Source organism: Apis mellifera, linkage group LG11 (genome assembly GCF_003254395.2).
Source record: "Apis mellifera strain DH4 linkage group LG11, Amel_HAv3.1, whole genome shotgun sequence".
NCBI classification, from domain to species: Eukaryota; Metazoa; Arthropoda; class Insecta; order Hymenoptera; family Apidae; genus Apis; species Apis mellifera.
Genome location: NC_037648.1, coordinates 6511563 through 6537210, shown reverse-complemented (window position 1 = coordinate 6537210; position 25648 = coordinate 6511563). Strand labels below are relative to the sequence as shown.

At 19.3% G+C, this 25648-nt stretch overlaps 3 protein-coding genes across 3 annotated transcripts; 2 read left to right on the top strand and 1 right to left on the bottom strand.

Annotated features, from left to right (window-relative positions):
* The first annotated feature begins 3008 nt into the window (after window positions 1-3008).
* CPR4 (cuticular protein 4) lies at window positions 3009-5192 on the top strand. Its single transcript, NM_001270820.1, has 2 exons — window positions 3009-3126; window positions 4426-5192. Exons 1-2 carry the CDS (start codon window positions 3115-3117, stop codon window positions 4783-4785), a joined length of 372 nt encoding a protein of 123 aa, NP_001257749.1. The 5' UTR covers window positions 3009-3114; the 3' UTR covers window positions 4786-5192.
* A 5909-nt stretch (window positions 5193-11101) lies between these two features.
* On the top strand, window positions 11102-13479 carry CPR3 (cuticular protein 3). Its single transcript, NM_001270819.1, has 2 exons — window positions 11102-11490; window positions 12254-13479. Exons 1-2 carry the CDS (start codon window positions 11479-11481, stop codon window positions 13193-13195), a joined length of 954 nt encoding a protein of 317 aa, NP_001257748.1. The 5' UTR covers window positions 11102-11478; the 3' UTR covers window positions 13196-13479.
* Window positions 13480-24308: 10829 nt separating this feature from the next.
* Window positions 24309-25434, bottom strand: CPR2 (cuticular protein 2). Its single transcript, NM_001270818.1, has 2 exons — window positions 25360-25434; window positions 24309-25213 (listed from the first exon to the last, which is right to left on the bottom strand). The coding sequence occupies exons 1-2, from the start codon at window positions 25369-25371 to the stop codon at window positions 24431-24433; spliced, it is 795 nt and encodes a 264-aa protein (NP_001257747.1). The 5' UTR covers window positions 25372-25434; the 3' UTR covers window positions 24309-24430.
* Between the last annotated feature and the right edge of the window lie 214 nt (window positions 25435-25648).

Below are 25648 nucleotides of genomic sequence, written 5' to 3'. Positions count from 1 at the left end.
TATGTATGTATATATATATATATATATATATATATATATTTATATATATTTTAATTATGTAATATCTAAATAATATAATTTTATTGATTTTGTATTTTTTAATCATTGTTCTTATTAGTTTATTTTTATAAATAACTTTCAATAATATTTTTAATAAATTATTAGATGAATTTATTTGACAATTTTTAAATCATCTATTTAAATGGTATCTATTAAAATATATAAGTTTCCATTATAATTTGTTTGCTGAAGAATATTTATTATAGATTAAATTATTTTAGGAAAATATAATATATATATCAAATTTCTCTTGATTATATGTCTCATATTTCTCTAAACATGAAATTTTAAAACAATAATCTAATATTTAATCTTAAACTGAAAGCAATAAGAATTGACATCTATATGTAATATTGAATGTATTTTCACATAAAATTAATAATAAAAATTAATAATACACAATAATAAAAACCTTATGTAAATAAAATAAAAATTTATATTTTTCAGCATAAAAATATACTTTCTTTAATAAGATAGTTTTAAAATAATTTAATTTAATAAATTTACTTAAAACAATCATAACTTAGTGTGATCACAAAGCATATATATATTTATAATATTATAGCATATAATTTTTTTTTATTCTTTAATGGGAAATATAAAAATATATTAAACTTTTCTATGTATTAATTTCTTTTATTATATATTCTCTTTTTAAAATAAGTGATATTTTAAATAAATTCTTGTCTTTTTCTGTTTAAATTGTAAAATTTATATCATATATTTAATAAAATATGATTATATAAATATTTATTATATATTTTTGTCATTTTTTGGATATTTTGTTCATTAATAATATTAATAATATTAAAATATTAATAATATTATAAAGTGACATTAATCTATTAACTATATTTTCTGAATCAAAATATTTTTAATTTCTATGTATAATTCGCAACAAAAATCATAATTTCTGAATTAATCAATTTTTGATTTAAGATTTTAATATTTTTTTAAAATAAATATGAAAATGAATTGATTTTTATAAAAAAATATACAATTTCATTGAAAAAATTAAAATAATTTAATTTTTTATTAAAAAATTATTCGAAAAATTTTATTATTAACTTAGTGAAAATGTTTGAAAAATTATATAATTAGCAGTCATGATATATAGCCTATTAAAAATTCGAAATCTAAAATAATAAATTTTTATAATTATTTTTTATTGTATAATTAATTAAAATTTTTAAAATTATAATAAATTGAATTTAATTATAAATATAATTATAAATATTAATATAATAAATAGTATTTATAAAATTAGTAAATAATTTAAATTTTTTTATGATTTTTTTTATACATTTTATATATTAGTTATATTAATTATATATATTATACATATACTAATTATATATATTTTTTACATAGTAGTTTTAGCTATATTAAATTGTATTAATATATTGACATTAATATAATCAATATTTATTTCATAAAAATATTGATTATTGATATTTTGATTAATAAAAAATTTTTAGTATTTTTCAATCAAATAATTATTTTCAAATTTTTTGCATGAGTTGATTAATCAAATTTATTCAAAGATGCATAATTAAAAAAAAATATTAATATTCTTTCTTTTGATATTTCAAAAATATATTTTTGCAACTTTAGGATCTATTTTCATCTTTTCAACGCATATGATAACTAATAAAAAAAATACTTGTCATTTATTTTTTTAAAAATAATATCTCACATAAATTTCATTAAAATAAGTAGGTATGACTTAGATTCTTTCTTATAATTGTGTTAAAAAGATATAACAAACAAAAAATTATATTTATTTTATTTTTAGTTTTTTTTTCTTTACAAATAATAATATTAATATAAATTAAGATTATAATAATGTTAGATGGTTATTTTTTTAATTAGAATGTAAAATATATTTTAAAAAATAAGATGTATGATAGATGTTTTTCATCCATGTAATAGTTAGGTCTATTTAATAGAATAACGAACGAAAAATTAGAGAAATTGAAAAACAAAATATGAGCATTCTAAAGCGGATCATTTTCATCAAACGGATCGTTTAGTATTCTTTGTATCATGTGCTTACATGACGGAAATGTTATACTTACAACTGTGACTAAAACTATACGGAATTATGCAACAGTGAAAGCACAATAGTTTTAAAAAGAGGAAAAATTATTGTCCGAATTCCTTTTTTCTAAATTTTTACATTTTAAACAATAATTAATATATTTAATGTTTTTTGTTATTTTATTTTTTTTAATATAAAATAATTGCGCTATTGTATTTTAAATAATATCAAAGACATTAAGATATTATTTATATCAATTATTTAAAATTTTATAAATATCGAATGGAGAATAAAAAAATGAATATATATAATCTTGATAAATATTTTTTAAACAAGATATATTTATTAATATATTTCTAATTATCTTCATTCTTGTTTTTTTTAATTTGAATTAACAAAATTTGTTTTTATTAATATAATTTTTATAAATATTTGAATTAGTTATTAATTTTATTAGTAAAATTCAGTATTAAATTTTTGAAACAAAAATGTATCATTAATATTTTTCATAATCATTAATAGTTAATATATATTCTTACGAAGAATTATACTATATAAATACTATATATATATATATATATATTTTCTATAAAAAAATTTTAATGTTTTTCGTTAAAAAATATATATCGAAAGATATATATTGAAATAATAAAATATATAAATTATTAATTTTTATAAATTTCTACATTTGTTTTCAAATATAAAAATACATATGTATGTATTTAATATTTAGAAGAAGATCAATAATAAAAACCAAAATGCGCTCAAATATAAAAAAATGTTCGATATGCAGCTATTAGAAAATAAAACAAGAGCGAAACTTTTGCCGTCGAAAACGTCACGTACGTACCTTCCAAACTGCTTGCAATGCATCGAGAGCTGTAAAGAGCATCGATTCACATACACCCACAAATGACAACCCTGTACTACCTATAAATACGTTTGTCACTTTAAAACGAAGTTAGTTTCCTTCTTGACTTGCATTCACTCATAGGATATACAAAATATAAAACATGACTATTAAGGTGAGAAAGAAACATAATAGTTAATCAATTTTGTTAATTAGATTTCACTAAATTTTTTATTTTTTTTGTTATTTAAAAATAGTAATTATTTTTAAATACATAATATAGAAAATAAATGAATGTAAAAAATTTTAATTTTTTTATTACTATTTTTTAAAATTTGGAAATCAATTAAAAGAATATTGATTAATTCAAAACAATTAATATTTTATAAAAAATTTATACAGAGATGTTTTTAATAAATTTTTAAAAAATTCATTATTAAAAATTCACTATTAATTATTATTATCTATCTAATTTAAAAATAGAGTAGATAAATATGATTTCTGTTTTCTTTTTTTTCTTAGATAAAGAATTATAAAATTTTTTAAAAAATGAAATTATTAATGATATGCTTACTATTACTATTTTAATTTATTTATTAAACTAGAGAAATCTGAAGAAAATAACAAAATTCTTTAAATAAAAATAATCAATAATAATAAATATATCATATATTACATATATAAATGTGTTATCAATTAAAGTATATACTATTATCTATTCATTTGTCATATTAATATCATTTCTGATACTTTCTTGAGAAATAATTTTCTAATTTCTATGATCGTTGCTAAAAATTATTGAAATATTATCAATATGATCATTAATTCGAACGTTAATTTAAAACATATAATTTTCTAAAAATTTTATATATTATATTATTTTAATATGATTATAATTATTGTTATTAATATTTATTAAAATTATATTTAATGTACTATATTATATATACTATTATATATATATATATATATATAAATGAATTTGTAATTTTATTTTTTTAATTTCATGTAATATGTATGTATAATTATTATATATCAAATATGATATATATATATATATATATATATGATATAAATCTTTATACAAAATTTCATAAAATCAATCGAAAATAATATTTAATAAAACTCTAAAATTATTAGTAATATTAGTAATATTATATATAATATATAATATATATATAAAATAAATAAAATTATAAATCACTTTATACATATATCTAAATATAATATTTATATATATATATATATATATATATATATATAAATATAATAAAGAATATTTTGTAAATTATATATATAATTTATAAAAAAAATTTTTTATTAAAAATATTATATAAAAGATACTATTAATTACACAATAGAATATTAAATTTCTAAATGTTAAATATGAATTACATAATTGCTATTTTTAAATTTTATATTTTTAATTTTATTTATTAATTTTATATTTTTATATTTTTCTATTATTTTTTAGCAAATAAGTATTGTATTGGCGATTGGTATGATTGTAACATGCAAAGGATCTGCAATTTCTCTAGCAGCAGTGGCCAAACTCGCATCCGTGAATCCAGAATTTAATTATGATCCTCATCCACAATACACTTATGCTTACAATGTTCAAGATAGTTTAACAGGCGACTCGAAATCCCAGCAAGAAACCAGAAATGGCGATATAGTGAGCGGTAGTTATAGTTTCATTGAAGCTGATGGCACTAGAAGGATTGTCGAATATACGGCGGATCCTGTGAATGGATTCAATGCGGTTGTCCATAAAAAACCTTTGGCTATTGTTAAACCTGCCGTAAAAGTTGCTCCAGTGGCTTTTCATCCTTAGAGATTTTTAGTAATTGTTATTGATTGTTTATTGCTTTACAATTTATAATTTTTGGCTATTTCAAACAAAAAAAGAATTATTTTAACAATATAAGGAATGTGTTAATTTCATAAAAGAGTTTTAGCTTTCATTGATTTTTGCATTTTATTTGGATTTTATATTGTGCGGCATAAAATATTTGATTGTATTTATAATAATGTTCTATAACAAAAAAATTTTTTAATTATTTTTAAAGTCATTTAAGTTATGCATTGCTCAATGTTTAATAGAATTATATTGATATCATTTGCTTATAAAAAAGAAATTTATCTTTTTATACTATTTGTTATATAACTAGTCATATCACACTGTATATACTGCAATTATTTTGTAACGGTGCGTTTATAGTAAAATCTTTTATAAGATATTTGTAATTATTACTATTCCCTACATTTTAGTTATATTTGTATATTTTTTAAACTTTTTTATATATATTTTAGATATATTTTAATATATTAATAATCATTATGCCAGAAAATTAAAAGATTTTTAATTTTCAATTATCAAATTTCGATTTAGAAATTGTCGAAATATTTGAACTGTTATAGTTTTGAAAGAAATTATATAATACTGTACATGGATTTATTTTAAACTAAAACTCTTATTTTACTTTTTACTTTTTCGAAAATCATTTTTTGTTGTAACACAGAATGAAAATTGAAGTTGTTTTTTTTTTTTTAAATTTTACAAATTCAAACATTTCTAGATTTTAAAGAATTTTTTCAAAATTTATTTTAAGATCATTCTTTTAAGAGCAAACTTTTTTTTTTATAACGAGTTCTGAAAAGTTGATCTGCGATTCTTTTTCGTTATTCTACTATATTTTAGATTATATGTATTATAAATATGTAATGATAATATTCAATGATAGCGTTTCGTCTATTACATATATATAGCAATATATAATCAAGTATATAAAATATAGCATATTATAATATAAAAGTCTCCAATAATTGTTATTGAGTATTATTGCTTTGTATTTTTAGAAAGCTATTTAGTTTCTATATCGAAAATAAAAATAATATTGTAACGTCCTTTGTTATTTCTTCTTTTTAGCAGACTGTTCTATAGACTGTTCTATCGTATGTTTTCAATTTAACTTAACTTTGATCATGATTTAAATCTAGATGTTGATAAATTAATAATTATTTATAATAATTATTTATAATAATTATTTATATTACTTTGTTAGGCAAAATTCATAGAATCATTTCGTATCAAAAAAAAACTGAATAACTATTATTATAAAAACAATGGAAACACATATAAAAACACATGGAACATTTTCAAATTTCAATTTTTTTATTTTAATTTTTTAAAAAATTATAGATTCTGGTAAGATGAAATTTATAGATTTAATTAGTATATTAAAATTTATAAAAAGAAATATATTAAAAATTATAAAATCACAAGTATGTGTTGATCAATATTATTTTTTTAATTATTATATTTAATATAACTATGTATTACGTTATCATGTTATATTACTATAATTAAAAAAACGATTATATCTCAGAATGTGATATAATTTTATATTTATTATTATAAACAAGTAAAAAAAATTTAAAATCTCCATTGAAAATTGAAACGAGAGATGAAAAAAAATGATTTAATTTTTTCTTAATGATTAATAAATAATTATTATATATGATATAATATACGATATTATATATTTGAAATTTTTATTATTATAATAATTTTTATTTATTATTGAAAAATATTAAACATTGATTATGAATATAAAAGAATATATAATTCGATATTAAAAATTCTATTCTTTCAGATCATTAAAAATCAATATACAAAAATTACATACAATCATTTAAATTTATTATTTAAAATATATTTTGTATAAATCTTTATATATTTTTTAATGAAAATTTATAAAAAATTATAATTATTTGATATTGTAATTACAATAAAAAATTTTAAATATTAAAATAATTTACATTAATATATTTTTATATAATTGTTATTAAATTTAAATATATAATTTTTTAATGTTTTAAAATAATATATATTTTTTAAAAATTAGTACTTTTTTATTGATTGATATTTTAATCTATTTTCTATTTTAAGATTGAAATATTTATTTACTATTAAATTATAATAATATTTATTTATTATTATATATCTTTCAACATGAAAAATGAAGATATATTTTTAATGATTTGTAGAATTATCATCATTCATTATTTTAACCTATTTATTATTATTAAAAATAATAAAATAATATTTAATTTATTATAAATATAATATTATTATTATTATATATATAATACTATTAATATTAATTCAATATAATGTTTATTTATACTATATTATATTAATATATAATATATTATATTCATTAATATTATATCATTGAAAATATCATTGAAAAAGTTTTTTAATTTTTATAAAATTTATTATAAAATTATATTAAATTAAAATTAAATTTAATTTTTATATATTTTTCTGAATTTGTAATGATTTATAAATATTCATTTATTTATAATATTTAATTTATTTATTTAATAATATTTAATTTACTTATTTTAAAATACAATAAAATAATTCACATAACATTTTTATAAAGAATTTATTTTTAAAATTTTATACATAATACATTAAAAATATCAAATTATTTTTTTATTTTGTAAATTATATGTACATAAAAATAATACATACAAAAAATAATTTATCAGAATATTATATATAGATCAAAATCTTATTATCTTCTATTTCAATCTCTTATTCTCTTATGTATTACAAAAAATACATATTGAAAAAATATATATATATATCAATTGACAATATTTAAAGAAAATTAGTATAATATATTATTAATGCATTACTAACAATTAATTGCAATATTGAAAATATATTTTAATTTTATTAATCAATTTTGTATATATATAATATGCATCACACAATGTTATTTAATAATATAAATTATATACAATCCATATATACAATCAATATTATGCATTATTTCTAATATTTATTTTTTAATTTAATTTTCAATTTTAAAAAAGTTATTGCGTATATTTATATTCTTTTTAATGCAAAAATTTTTAAATATTATGATAATAATTAATAAAATTAATAATTAATGAATAATGATAAAGATAATCTTGTTAATTGGATAAAACTATGAACATTGAATAAGAAAAAAATACAATAAATATATATAGAATTCACTATCTTTCGTAATTTCGTCGAATAACCTCGAATGACTTTCTTCAACGTATTAATGATAATATATAAATGATACTCACGTTCACACTTCATTTTCACATAAAATGTAGCAATCATCAAATAAAGATTCAATTGATAATATTTAAAGAAAATTAGTATAATATATAATATAATAGTATAATATAATGCATTACTAACAATTAATTACAATATTGAAAATATATTTTAATTTTATTAATAAATTTTGTATTATTTTTATTTATAAATTTATTACATTTTATTAATAATTTGAAAAATTTGAATTTTATGAATTCTTATATAATAATAATTAAAATATAAGGAATATTGTTCATGGAGTTTCTTTGGAAATTGTTTAAAAGGCAAAACAAATACAAAAATTGATATACAAAAATGTTAATTAAGATTTAGTTATTAAATAATTACTAATTAAACTTTATATTAAACAAAGTAAGATAGAATGAAAATTATCGTTATCTTTACATTCTAATCTCATTTTGTTTCATCTAATGTGAGATTATATTGCTTAAAACTTAATAAATAAGCCTTAATTTTTGTATACTAATTTTTATTTTTTTTGGCCTCTAAAATTGTACCTGTTTAATATGTTTTATAATAAAAAAATTTTATATATATTAATATTCTATTTATACATAAATGCTTTTAAAATATTTAATATTAATTTTATAAAATATAATTTTGTTTATTATTTGAAAAATTATCTTTAAATCGTTTTATTATTATATCAGAAATTTATTTATTATAAAAAATTAAATTAATTTTTTTATGTTAACAAGAATTATTGAACTTTTAAAAAGTATATGAATATATATGAAAACATAAAACAAAGAAAGATCATATGCGCATTAGTAATGCATTTTTTAAATATACAGGTATACACATATGCATGCATACATATTACATGGAAGAATATAAACCATAGGTTCTTAAATGTTAGTTTTGTGTACATATTCAAATGCAAAAATTTCAAATACATTTTAATAAACAAATGAAAATAATCAAATAAAAATCTTTCTTATTTCTTTTTATGTAATTATATTATTCTAAAAGAAAAATTAAAGAGATCTAATTAAATTGAAAATAATTAATTTAAATATAAATATATCATGTTAAATATAGAGATATAAAAATAAAATTATATTATTATTTTTACATATGATATATCTAAAATTAATATAAATATATTTTTGTTAATAATTATGTAATGTAAAAAAATTATAACGTTTTCTTATTCTCTTAATATTTTTAATACCATTCATAATTCATTTTGTATAGATTATTAAAGAAATATTTTTATAAAAAAAATTTATTTAATTAAAATTTGAATTCATTTATGTATATAAATATTATATATTTTTTTATTATCTTATTTTATAAAAATAAAAAAGTTTAGTGAAAAAATAGTTTAATATTTTAGTTAATAAAAATAAATATATATTAAAAATATTAAATTTTATATTTCTTTGTTACATGAATTTTTATTATCATTTTAAAGTAATAAATAAAAATATGATATTTTTAAAAAATAATTATTTAATTCGGGAAAAAATAAAATTTTAAAAATGTCTAAAAAATGCTAAACCATTTATAGTATTAATATATATATATATATATATATATTTATGGGATAGTATTGAACATAAAGTGAAACGATTTTATTTCCGTCACAGCTCACTTTGTCTTTGTTTCATTTAATACAAACTTGAATTGTTTATTATTTAATAGATAAGCTATCTACATTATATCAATTTTTGTGTTTCTTTCAATCTATAATTATTCTCTCAAAGAATATATTAATCAATATTCATGAATATATTAACATTTTGTAAATATATACATATCTTGTACAATTTCTATATTAGTATATACATATTAAATAAAATATTCAATATATTTTTTATCTCAATATATATTTTATTTCAATATAATAATATATCAGTATAAAAAAACTATGTAAATAAATGTATTTGAATTATTATTAATTTTATTTTATTTTAATTTTTAATTTTTTTTATTTTCTATATTATTAGATTATTAGATATAATTTTGAGATATAATAGATTTTCAAATTTATTAACCGAAATTTTATTATTATTATTATTATTATTAAATTTTATTATTAAAATACAATTTTAAAAGATGATAATTATTCCATATATTTTTACTTATAAAATATCATATTAAATTATTTTATAGGGAATTATTGTTAAAATTTCATTAATAAGTTTAACCGAAATATTTTATAAAATTTTTTATAAAAATTAAAAAAAAATTTTAAATTAAATTTTTCTGAAAATTATTGGTAATCAGTACTACATAAAAAATAAATTATAATTGTATTATTTAAATTCTATATTTTATAGATTATTAATAGTTTACTATTGTTAAAAAATAGAATATTTATTGAATAAACAGAAATATACTTTTTTATAATTTTTTACAAAATGCAAATGCTCTAATGCACGAAATATAAAATTAATTGATTTATTTTTAAAATAGAGATATATTTTTATTTTTAAAATTAAAAAACTATTAAATAATTAAAAATAATAATTTAATTTAATATAATTTAATAATATAATTTAATTTAATTTAATTTTTTATGAAAATTTAAATAACACAAAAAAAATTATATTATATTTGCGTGAGAATAAAAATGAAAAATTTGAATGAAAAAATAATTAATTAAATGTATTGTAATATTAATTTAATTAATGATAATTTTAATATATATAATTTAAAAATAAATTATTTGATATTCCTCTCATATAATAATAATAATAATTTTGTTTACCAATTTATTATTAATCAATCTATCTGATAATTGTAAATTATTCTAATATAGTCGTATTATAAAAATTTTTCAAACACTTATTCAAATAGAAGAATAATAATTCTTCCTATTAAGAAACTTTTGGCCTATAGCCTTAGTTCAATGTGTCGTAGCTGCGACATAAATGCTAATCGATAACAATCGCGCAATATTATAAACTTTTGGAAGTACGCACCTTTCATCACAAGGGAGGGTTAGAGTAGAGTTCACAGTTTGCGTTCGCGGTTTCATCGTATGACCTCGAGACTTCGTATCTTCGACATATTGGCATACAGGTCGCGTGTATTCACTACGACGATATGAAGAAACATAAGCGTGTATACTCATCGGTTTGTGGTTGTATGTATATACATCGTAACATTTATGAGGAGGTCATCGAATGGCAAAAGAAAGAGAGTAATAGGTAGGCTAAATAAAACAAGGAGAGATTAAGTGGGGACACTGTGTGTAAGACAGGTGTTTCGATGTGAGTTTGGGTGCAAGGAATAGCTCGATTATTGTTAGCGGATGACACGAAAACAGCGACAGTCATCAGGCGTATAAAAGTACGACGAATTTTACCCCAAGGCATCAGTCTTCTGGCGATCTTCTTGCAAACAAACATGGCTGGAAAGGTAAGAAGTTCTTTGCTAGAAATCAATAAACATAGACTTAACATAAAGATCATTTTAATTAGTTTTATTAATTAAATATTATATTATATTAATTTATTATATTTCTTTCTTTTTTTTATATATTTGTTTATATTTAAAATATATTGTATTTTTCCTTTTTTTTGTTGCAATATCTATTATTAATTTTCATTTTTATTATTCTTTTTTTATTGTTTTTAGGACAATTATAATTATCAAAAATCGAAAATTTCAAATATATTTTGAAATATTTAAAAGTTTCACAAATATTGTAGTTTCATCAAATTTTGTATTATTATCTAATATATATCTGCTAAATTATTAAATATTAATTACTTTATCGATCAACAACAAGCTGTGCATCAAGTTAGCATAAAGCATATGCCACTAGATATTGATCATCTTAACTTTTGATGAAATTACATAACAGTAATGTAAATCTGTCTTTTTTATTATAAAAAATTTTACGATTATTATCGATATTACATACAGATATATCTTTATATTATATATTTATAAATTACAACAGATATATATTTGAACAAAAAAAAACGAAAAAAATTTTAATTTTAATAATTAAAATTGATTTTGAATATAAAAGAAATATATATCATTATATATATATATATATATATATATATATATATATATATATATATATATATATATACATATATAATTTTATAGAATTTCGTTCTTTCTTGAATTAAATAATTTTCTGAAAAAATTTTCTTTTTATATTCAGCTCATCATACTCTTAAGCGTGGCAGTCTTTTCAAAAGGGGCGGTGGTACCGGCGATACCGGCACCTATAGTGGCAGCAAAACTCGAGGAATTAGAGGCGGCACCCCACTACAGTTTTGCGTATGACGTCCAAGATGCTGTAACCGGAGACTCTAAAGCCCAATATGAAACTAGAAATGGCGATTTGGTACAAGGTAGCTACAGCTTGATTGAGGCAGACGGTACTCGACGCATAGTCGAGTATACAGCGGATCCGATAAATGGCTTTAACGCAGTGGTAAGCCGGGAACCAGCAACCGCTGTAACAGCCATTGCAGCTCCATTATTACCATACGCACCAGCCATTGCGCCTGCTGCGGCAGCTGCACCTGTTCTGCCTGCAGCACCTGCACCAGCTCCAGTCATTCCAGCCAGCGGTCCAGATTCTGACGTTGAAGTAGTTGAGGCTAGATCCGGTCCTCTAATTGCATCCAACGGTCCAATCGCTCGTGACGAGCAACTTCGACAACAACAAGAACAACAACTGCAACAATTGAAAGAGTTTGAAAGACAACAACAAGAACAGCAACAGAAACAGTTGCAACAATTGCAACAGCTTCAACAACAATCCAGATTGCGATTCCAACAGCAAATTCAGCAACAGCAGAGAATACAACAAGAACAGGGACAGCAACAAGAACATCAAAAACAACAATCATTGCAACGACAACAATCACAACAGCAACAACAGACTGCTACACCAGTGAAAGCTCTTGTCACTCCGGTACAATTGCCAGAAAAAGTTCCACAAACGGCGAGATTAGTAAACTTGCCAGCAACCAAAACTGTTACCACTTTTGCCTCTTATCCTAATGCCTATGCATATACAACTGCTTACTCATCACCCTTAGCTTACGCACCTATTGGAAGTCTCACTTATGCATCTGCTACTACCCTTTTGTAAAATTTTTAAGATTGTTTTGTTAAGATTGTTTTGTTATTAAGTCATGCCCGCTTAATTGATCAAGTTGTAATAAATATATCTTTATAATGAATTATATCTAATATTATTATAAATCAACTTCCTAAAATTCTTGTACTTGTTTATTATGTAATTATTCGACATTTGAAACACTTTTATATTTATATAAATTATATTATATTAATTAGTTACGATATATATATAAAATATATAATTTTATAAAAATTTAAAATTAAATTACATATTTTCTTTTTAATTTATAATTTTTGAGAAATTGTGACTTAAACTACTAAGTTTTTTTAATTCTGCATGAATTTATTGAATATAAAAATTTTTTAAAATAAAATTTTTGAGACAAACATCTACGATAATATATATCCATTTTGTTGAAAGCTATTAAAAAAACAAGTTTTTTATATTTTGCGAATATGGAATTCCAAGAGAATACAAATTTATGATTAAGCAATTCTTTTCAAAAGAATATATTTTCAATTATTAAAATATTTGCAACTTTTCTGGTTAACAAAACAAAAAAATCAAAACAAATGTTTACTTACAATATTTTATAACTATGTATATATTTATATAACTATTATACTTATAAACTTGCAAAATATTTATTCATAATTGAACCATCTTTCGTAAAACTACATCATGTAATATTAACACCACAGATATTTTCGCAAAATAATAACATTTCACAATTTCATGCATGTGTATACATTTTTATTCCAATCCAAGCATGATGTCTCGTATCGCAATCGTTGTACTGTGAGCAAATGAAAAGATTTATTATTCAACAAGGTCTGGTTTTCTTTTTTACGTGGAGAAGCCTGTGATGGGGCCAGTGTCCCCATAATCTCTATAGCCTCGGCACAATCGATTACGTCGTTACGAGCTACGTGACCGTGTGTAGGCGTAATAAGTAAAAGCGTCACAAATAACGTCGATCAATGTCACAAACATATGCGGATCGATCACTCGTCACGTTCATCCGCGCGAACTTCGATTCATCACGCTCGTCATCGTTACGCAAGTTGACGTTGCGATGCTATGAAGTCCTCTAGTATTTACGCAAGAAAACTTCTACATATAGATATATATGTGTATATATGCGTTTATATATGTATATAACACAATTCGATCTTCAATGACATACACGTAACAGACTAGATATGTTGCATACATTTTATTGGGTTGCATTTTTATGGAATGTAGTCTAGACGATTTATTTATGAAAGACATCAATTGTAACGTTGAATTATATTTCTATGAAATGTAATATACATAATTTATTTATGAAAAACATTTTTATTTAATTTTAAAATTATTACAACATGAATAAATATATTTAGATTTGACATTATCAATTGATAGAATAATAGATATATAGAATGATAAATATAAAATGGCAGATATATATATTTTAAGATGTAATAATCATGCGTTCATTTTGAAAGAATAACGTTTAATATAAAAGTTTAATATAATAAGACTTTAATGTAACATAAGTTATGTAACAAATAATTAAGTAAATTTGTCAAATATTGATTATCATTGTTATTTATTTTTTTTAAATTAACTCCAAATTAAATGTTAATTAATTAATTAAAATGTGAATTAATTTTTTCAAATTAATTTATATTGTATTATATAAATAATAAATATATATTTCCGTATGAATGTGTATTTTTTAAAAATATATTTAATATATAATTAAATATATTTGAAAATTTGTGAAAATTTGAAAATTTAATATATTTCTAATATAATTTTATATCACAAAATGTAATATATAATAGATCAATTAAATATTAAATATTAAATATTAAATATTAGATAAACGAATAATAAATAAATAGATAAGTATCTAAATTATTTAGATAAGTATGGAAATTATAATACAATATTTTTTTAACATAATTTTGCTTTAATATAAATAAAAAATAGTGCAAATTTTGATATAATTCTTTCATTAAAAATGTATTCTAACACAATTAATAAAAGCAAAAAAAAAAAGGAATTATTAATATATTTTAATAATAATATGAATGAATTTAATATATACTATATATTATAATTTTAACAAATATATATACATTTATTTTAATAAAAAAAATAAAATAATAGTTTTATTAATTTTTAAAATTTATTTTTATTTCTTGTAAATATAATTATAATAAATATTATATATATAATTATATTTTTATTTAATATAAGTCAACATTAATTTTATTAAAGACATTTGAATGTTTTTAATAATAACAAAATTGAAATTCGTCTATTTATTTATCTAATAAAATTTCAATTTTTGATAATCCTTAGTTTTATACAATGATTTCATAAAAAATATATTCATAAAAATAAAGTGAAATTTTTTAAAAACATAATTATGATTATATAAAAATTTTCTATAGTTATATATAATATAACTTATCACATGCATAAGTAGAATACGAGAATATAATGTAGTACTCTGTAAGTAGTATCATCATGTATATGTCAGACGCATATTGCATATAGTTATCTTAAATCAACATAAGTATAATATAGATATTTATAATCAAATTAATAAATTTTTAAAATTATTTATTAATGTAGATAAATTATTATAATATTATTATATTATAAAAATCGATAATATTATTAAGAAATTTCTTCTAATAATTAAAAAATGTTAATTATATAAAATAATAAAAATTTTGAAAATGAATGTTAAAAATATTATGCAGAGTTATATTGTTTTGCAATAATTATAAAAATTATTAATTTAATTATATAAATCTAATTATAATTATATCTAATAATGTAATTAAAGCAATACTTATTTATTTAAAAAATGTATAATTTTAATTATTTATATAACATACTTATTGATTTATATTATATTATATTATAATATATATTATAAATATATTATATTATATTATAATATATATTATAAATATATTATATTATATTATAAATTTATATTATATATAATATATAATAATATATAACAATATATATAATTATATATATTATAATATTAAAATATTATTATATTATATATTATATTAAAATATGAATTTAAATAAATAAATTTTATTAAATTTTAATATTAATTTAAAAATAAAATATATTTTATTTTTTAATAATTTAGAAAATATTTGTATCTTTATAAAATATAATATTAATATTTTTTTGGGATATTTTTGGAAGATTCTAAAAAACAAACGAGAAAGTTATATAAAATATTAAAAGATATACAAAAATATTATTTTAAACTTATATATCAAATTATATATTAAATCTAATTAAAATTAGATTTTTTAGATGAAACGTAAAAGAGATAAAATGAGATAAATTTATCTTCGTTATACCTCGTTCTATCTTCACTTTGCATCATCATATAATGCAGAGTTATTTAAACTTGCTTATAACTTAATAAATAAAATTAAACTTATATTTTTATGTTTATTTAGTCTTCAGAATTGAATTCTAATACACTTAGTTTTAAAACCTAACATCTGTTCTAAAAATAGTGCTGTATATGGGTTTTTTATAAAATCCATAAAATATAAAAAACTTGTTATATTTTATCAAAAAAAAATAGAACTTTTTTATTTATATAATAACAATTAATATATGTATATAATATATAATAATATAATATAATATAATATAAATATAATATATAATATAATATAATATAATATAACATGTGATATAATATAATATAATATAATATAATATAATATAATATAATATAATATAATATGTAATATAATATAATATAATATAATATAATATAATATAATATAATATAATATGTAATATAATATAATATAATATAATATAATATAATATAATATAATATAATATAATATAATATAATAATATAATATAATATAATATAATATAATATAATATAATATAATATAATATAATATAATATAATATAATATAATATATATAATATAATATAATATAATATAATATAATATAATATAATATAATATAATATAATATAATATAATATAATATAATATAATATAATATAATATAATATAATATAATATAATATAATATAATATAATATAATATGTAATATAATATAATATAATATGTAATATAATATAATATAATATGTAATATAATATAATATAATATGTAATATAATATAATATAATATAATATAATATGTAATATAATATAATATAATGTAATATAATATAATGTAATATAATATAATATAATATAATATAATATAATATAATATAATTATAATGTAATATAATATAATATAATATAATTTAATTATAATGTAATATAATATAATATAATATAATATAATGTAATATAATATAATATAATATAATATAATATAATATAATGTAATATAATATAATATAATATAATATAATATAATATAATATAATATAATATAATGTAATATAATATAATATATAATAATTATAGATGGGAAAAATTAAATATCTGATAATCTGATGCATCAATGACTATTAGTATTATATTATATTCAATTATAATTATATTGATTTATTTATTTTAAGAACACTTATAATAATATAATATTATTAGTAAATATCTATAATATAAAATTTTGAAATCAACTTAATTTCATTTATATATATATATGCATATGCATATTTATGTTTATAATATATAGATAAAAATTTTTATTACATAATAATTACATATTATTACAAATGTACATTTATTATTACATAAATGTACATTTTCTTGAATAAATAAAAAATAATTATTAAAGATAAAGAATATGACATTTATATATGATAATGAAATTTTATAATTTGAAAATCAAATTTTCAATTATAATTTTAATTATCTATAGAAAATAATGATTATAATAACGACATGAAATAACGATATAGTAATGTATATATGATTAATGTGTACGTATATATATTTCAAATTATTAAAGTCTTTATATAATATTATGTAATAATATTTTTACATAACAATATACATTTTGCACAACTAAAAAAATAATATTTTTTTCATATTATGAGATATTATATATGAAAAATGTTTACGTAAAGTCAGTAATATACAAATTTATTATTAATTGTAAGTACAACATTATAAAGAATACAATAAAAATATATAAAATATACAACATTATAAAATATATCAAATTATATTAATAATTTATTAATGATATTAATAATTTAAATAAATATAATGAAATGCAAAAGGATTCAGTTAATTATTTTTTTCTTCTACAGAACTTCAAGAAATTGTTATCAATTTCATATAGAAACACATATAAAATAATAATAAAAAAAAAGAATAAATATTATTAAGATATATATAAAGAGTAAATGTATTTAAGATATCGCACATTTGCAATGTAAGTGATATAATTCAAAAATTTTGATTTTAAAGAATATTTTAATAATTCGAATAATATTATATATCATAATATCATATTAAATTGGAAATTGATGAAAAATTTGGAAATTTATCTATCGTATTCTATTACTAAAAATATAATATATTAGAAACTTTATTAATAATTCAAACTTATATATGGAAATTTTGAATTATATTATATTTTTAGCAAGTAATATATATTTATTCAAACATTATTAAATAAACATGTGCAAAAATTATATATTTATTAATTTTGATTATAAATTTGTAAAAAGTTTAAAATATTAAAATTCTATTATATTCTATTATATTTAATTATTATGAGATTAAAATAGTAAAATAGTAAATATTTATTTAATAAAAAAATTAAAATAATTTAAATAAAATATGCTGTAAAAATACCGATATTGAACTTGAAAGAAGAAGATTGAAAAAAATTTTTTTAATAAATATAAAATTTTTTCATAGCGATGGTGTCAAAAATAATATCAAGCATAAAACACATGATAATGATAATATTATATATGGAAAGATTCTTTTTCTAAAAAAAATTAGTTTACTTATAGAAAAATAAATGAACAATATCGTGAAAATATACATAAAGAAATAATAAAAGTTTGTTTGTTCTATATATATAAAGAAAATATAGATATAAAATAAAATATATATATAAAAAAAAATGGAAAAAAATAGAATATTTCAACTCAATGATAAATATGCATTAAAGCTAATGAAAGTTAAAAATAATAAAATAAAATAAAATAAAAATTTTAAATTGATCTTAATTATTTTAATTATCAGAATTGACTTCAAAATTGAATACATTTAAAAAAAATAAAATATTTAAAATTTGTATGTAATAAATAATTAAGATTAAAATAAAATTATATATATATATATTATATTAAAATATAAATGTATGTTCAAAATAAATAATGTAAAATTTCGCATTACTATATTATATTATATTATATTCCATGTCCTCGTCATCGTGTTTTCTTATTATTGTAACAAAGATGATGATGTTATTAAATGTTAAATATAATATATCAATATACAATAATAATATTTGAAAATTATATATATATTCATTAATTATAAACATTATTTTCATTATATTTTTCCATATTCTGCTTTTTGAAAAAAAAGTAAAAAAATATTTAGTTAGAATCTTTTGCACATCACTATAAAATGACAAACTGTTTAAAAATAAATAAAATAATACAGAAATGAAATTATTCAAATTTATTAAAAAATTACGAAATACTTAAAAAAAGAGAATAAAATAATAAAACGTAAATAAAATATAAAATTATAAAAACATAGACAAAGAAGAATAAAAATAATAAAATATAGTTCAAGGACAAAATTGCATGAAGAAAAATATTAAAAAAATATTAAGAATAAATATAGAGAGAATAAAAAATGTAAATAAACGAGATAAAATCGTCCAATATTGAAGAATAATAAAATATAGACAAAAAATAAAATCGATCGATACAAAGAATAAAATTACAATGTAAAAAGAATAACATATGATATGCGATACATGAACAAAAAAAAATGATAAGATGTAAATAGAAAATAAGAGGATAGAATATTAATATTATATAACAAATAAATTCGAGAAGAGAATAATGAGAAAATTATAAGGCAGCCCTTAGTCGAGAGCGAAAGGGTCCGAATGGTCTTGATTATACTAAATCGGTTACATACCTGTTCATATTGTTCAACTTTCACCAAATAAGCCAAGACCATTGCCGCGGTCGTCAAAGTACCGCGCCCAATGTCACGATATGGCCCCTCGTAATCGCGCCCCGTATTACGTGGCTTGCTACACAAGAAACCGGTTTACTTTTGCCGGACCGGTTACAAAAAGAATTCGACCAAATGGACAATAGATCGCCCGCGGACAGAATTTGAATCTGATATCCTTTCATCGATTTTTTAATTAAACTGTGAAAATATTTTGTTATTTGATAATATATTTTGACAACTTGTATTATGTTAATTGATTATAAATTGTTTGATTATTATTTTATCGGATGCTCCTTGATACGATTGAAATATCTCGATGACTGAATAAATGCTTGAGAACCGTTTGATACTATTACCGAGTTTCATAATAAAAGAAATGACGCATCATCTGAGCGAAATTTAAATGTTTCATTTGCGAAAGTTCAAGAGTAACATGAATTTTTTAATAACTTTATGCACCGATTCTTTGATGGTTTTTATATCTACAAATATTTGTTAATTAACAGATGAATGATGACGATAATAAATTATACGGATGATATAATTAATGATATCTATCTATTAAAAAAAAAAAGGATGAAAATTATTTATATTAAAATAAGATATATTAAAGTATTATATATTAAAAATTTAATAAATTTAATAAATTTAAATAAGAAAAGAGATATAATGTTTATATTGAACTTTTTCGTCAAAATCTTTAATTTCATGTTTTAACATAAATTTTAATTTTGTATTTATATATTTTTTATTTTATTTCTATTGAATATTAAAATATTCTATTAAATATTAATATTTTTAAATCATTAATAAATATAATTAATAAATATAATTAAGTTCTACAAGTTACTAACCGAATGAGTTACATTTCAATATATTGTTGTTATAATATTTTTAAAATCTTTTTTTTTTTAAGATTGTTTTAAAATTCATTTTATAAAAAATATAATTTAAATAATAAAGATTACGATTTATTCTTTTTATATTTAAAGTTTAAATTAAGATCTAATTTCAATTAGAAAAAGAAAAACATAAAAAAATCGTAATTAAGATTGAAATTACTGAAATAATTGAAATAATAATCTTATGAGTGATTCATTTTTCATATTAAAGGAATTTTCACGTTTATAAATATTTTAGATTGTTTTTTACAATTTAAATATAAAATTACTAAAATTATTAAATTCAAATTCGAATCAAAGTTTCATCGGATCCAAAGATTATCTCACACGTAACTTTCGATAGATTTATTCGTAGATAGATTTGTATTGTAAAACAATGTGAAAGCACGCGGTCCCGATACCTCATTGCGAGCAATCAATTGGTGATTGATAATCAAATCACGTAAACAGTAGAAACAACTGCAGGTGCTATCGTAACTGGGATATGGCTTTCTTCTATGGATTAAAAAGGTTACAAGGCGTTTCTCTAAGTACGACAATGAAAAATGGATGCATCTATTACACAAAATTTGTCTTTTATTTGAGTACATTTTACTTATTTTTCTCGCAATAATTTTCCCATTAGAAATAATTAAACTACGTAATCGGAATTTCATTTGGCTAACCATACGCATAAATTATCATCTAAAATTATAATCACATAACATAATTAATTGGAAAACAATTAGTTTTAGCGAAATTGAAATACATACTAATAAATATATAATAAATATAATAAATAATAATAAATAAATAAATAATATAATAAGAATAAATATATATTATATATATTATATATTATATTATATATATAATATATACATATATTAAAAAAAGATAATTTGTAAATCTTTGTATCAATTTTCTTTAAAATTTTGCTATAATTTTTTATTTAATTAATAAAATAAATTAATAGAAAATAATTTTATTTAAAAAATTACTTTAATTTTTATCAAAAATTTTTTCACATAAGATTTTATCCTAGATATCTCTCAAAATCCTATTCTATATATATTTCAAAATTAAAAAATTACTTTCATTTGTTTTTACTTTATATCTGTTATTCGTTTGAAAAAAAAATATATCAAATATCTACTTTTATAAAATTTATTACAAAAATTTACTTTTAATTTTTTTATTATTAGGAAATAGCTTTAAAAAGTATTGATATTTTAATAGAATATAAATAACTAATAATATATAATATATATTTTTATTTTTTATATTTAATGAATAAATATTTCTCAAATAGAAACTTTAAATGACTCCAATATATTTATTTATATTTAAAATAAAGATATTATCAAAATTAGAAAAATTAAAAACTAAAAATCTAAAAAAATTTAGCCAATAACAAAAGAAAAATAATATGCATAAAGTACTGAATTGAAATTTAAAGAGATAAAATTCCAAGTTACATTTTTTTCTTGTTTCTAAAATATAAATATAATTTACTCAAAGTGTTGCTAAATGGTTCCAAAATACATTCGTCCATTGCCGAAAATTTTTATCATTCTGGTTCACTTTTATTATGCAATCATTTAAATCGAGGTCGAGCATTCAGTATTCGCCTTTCTCCCTTGGTAATGGATTTGCTTTCTGTGATCGAGATGAACTTCATCATGTAAATATATGGCCATGAAACAACATTTTCCTCGTTATCACGTTTCTTTTCGTTATATACGATTTTATAAAACCGCAAATTTTTCCATTTCTTCCATTTCTTACGTTAATATTTATTATATCATTTTATGATTATCATTTTTTCTAAAAATAACTTTCTAAATAATAAATACTATTTTTTTTCTGGAACACAGAACTTATTTAATACAGTTTTCTGAAATTGATGTAACTGATTTCCATATTAATATATTGATAAAAGATTAAGAAAGAAAGAAAAAAGAAGATCAAAAAATAGTTATCAAAAAACATTTGGTATTACTTTTGCTAGTTTTCTCTGAATTAGTTTTCAGTAATAGGATCTTTCGCAACAATTCAAACAATAAAAATAGATACAACGTAGAAATTTGACAGTGTTACGCGGATTGTCTGACGTTTGAGAAAGAGTATGAAAGTAGAGAAAGTGGGTCAGTTCTGACAACTACCAGAAATAGCTGATCGAGAAATTGAAACGCTACCCTATATTCAAGGTTACGCGATCGCATTACTTTTCATTCCAAGTGCAAATTATTTTTTTATATAAAATAAACCAGATAGCAAGATCGACATTAATTTGCCTTTTTTCAAGATATTTTTGCTATTTTTATCATTATATCTTTTTATATGAATAATAATGATATTATTTAATAATGAATGATAATATTAATTAAAAAATATTAATATAACTTTCTTCAAATTTTCTTATTTTATTGTTACTATTTTTCTCTAATGAGAATATGATAATTATACATGATAATAGTATATGAATACTAAACTATGCTTTAATATAAGTATATACTGAAAATGATACTCTAAATATTCAAGATATCAAAATAATAACTATATAATTGGTATATATAACAAACAATATAATGTATAATAATAATAAAAATTATAATATTATAATATTTATATATAAAGATTATATATAGAGAATATTTTATATATAGAGATAGTATAATTTATTTGTAATTATCTAGTAAAATGCTATTTATTAAAACTAATAAATTTTTGATTAATTTCACTATTATCATTGATATTATTATTTATCATAATATGAAATTTTATTATTCAAATCAGAAATTGTACTGTGGTAATTTGTACTATGAAAATTTAATGAATTTCTATTACATATTCTTCTACTAATTTACTAATAGTTTCCTCTAACAGTACTAGAATTGTAATTATATAACTTATTTGCTAATAAATTATATAATATGTATTCCTCAAAAATATATCAACTATATATAATTTAAAATAGAGGATATCGAATTAAAAAAGGATAATAAAAGGATCAGGTAAAAAATAATAGAATGAAATGAAAAAGAACAATAAAAAATTATGTTTGTAACGAGTTTTTTTTAATCAAGTTACAAAAAATTCTGCTAAAAAAATAAATAAAAAAGATTCGGCCTGAGTCGACAGCATAACGGACAAGACGAGAAGACGAGAAGAGATTTTAGAGGTAGTGGGCAGGTGCGGCGTAGCTGAGGGCGGATAGAGCTGGGGCGGCGGCCAACTTGGCAATAGGAGCTGCGTGTGCAGCGTATGCGAGAGGGGCTGTGTGTGTGGCGTATGCGAGAGGGGCGGGGTGCGTGGAATAGGCGACTGGGGCAGCGTGCGCAACAGCGAGTGCTGGGGCAGCAACCTTAGCAACTGGGGTGGCGTATGCGACAGGAGTATGGGCTACGGAGGAGAGTTTGGCAATCGGCGCACTGATCACTGGAGCGGATGCTGCGTAGCTGAGAGGAAGAGCATGGGCGACGGGAGCCGCAGCAATGGTTTTCACGGCAACCGGTGCTGCGGCGACCGGGGTTGCGGCGACTGGAGCTGCGGCAACGGCTTTCACGGCAACAGCAGCTGCTTCTTTGCGAACGACTGCGTTGAATCCGTTAACTGGATCAGCGGTGTAGTCGACGGTGCGTTTGGTTCCATCAGCATCGATAAGGGAATAACTGCCCTGGACGACATCACCATCGCGAGTTTCCTGTTGGCTTTTCGCGTCACCGGTCAGACTGTCGTGCACGTCATAGGCATAGCTGTATTGAGGATGAGGATCATAGTCGGCGTCGACTGCTTTGGCTACTACCGCCTTAGCCACGGGGGCGGCGACTACTGCTTTAGCCACTGGGGCAGCAGCTAGCGGAGCAGAGTAAGCTAAGGGTACACCAGGAGCATAAGTCAAAGGTTGAGGGATGAATCCAGCGTTGGCAATGGCTACAAAGACAGCAAAGACGATGAACTGGAAGAATAAATATGTAAAACAATTAGTGATTTAATTATTATTTGGTTGTATTATTTATTGATGAAATATTTGAGTTTCTTCACTAATGGAAAAATAATCAAGCTTATCGACTATATTGTCGTATAAGTCGATCGTATACCAACCTTGAAGGCCATTGTTAAGAAGATTTGGTTAACTTGGTTAGATCGACTGAACGACTGATGATGCGTTATTTCGGACTGCTTTATATACCAACGATCGGTCTGCTACCATTATGCTCCCCACCAAATTCTTCAGGTTTTGCCAGACTTTCAAAGTTTGATAGCAGATCGCATCAGCATTACCGTACTTGAACTTGGCCTGTACATGGGAGGAGAATTCTTGGAGCACCATATGTTCACTTTTAATTATATTTAATAATCTCTTCATAAATAAGTTAAAAATAAAATATTA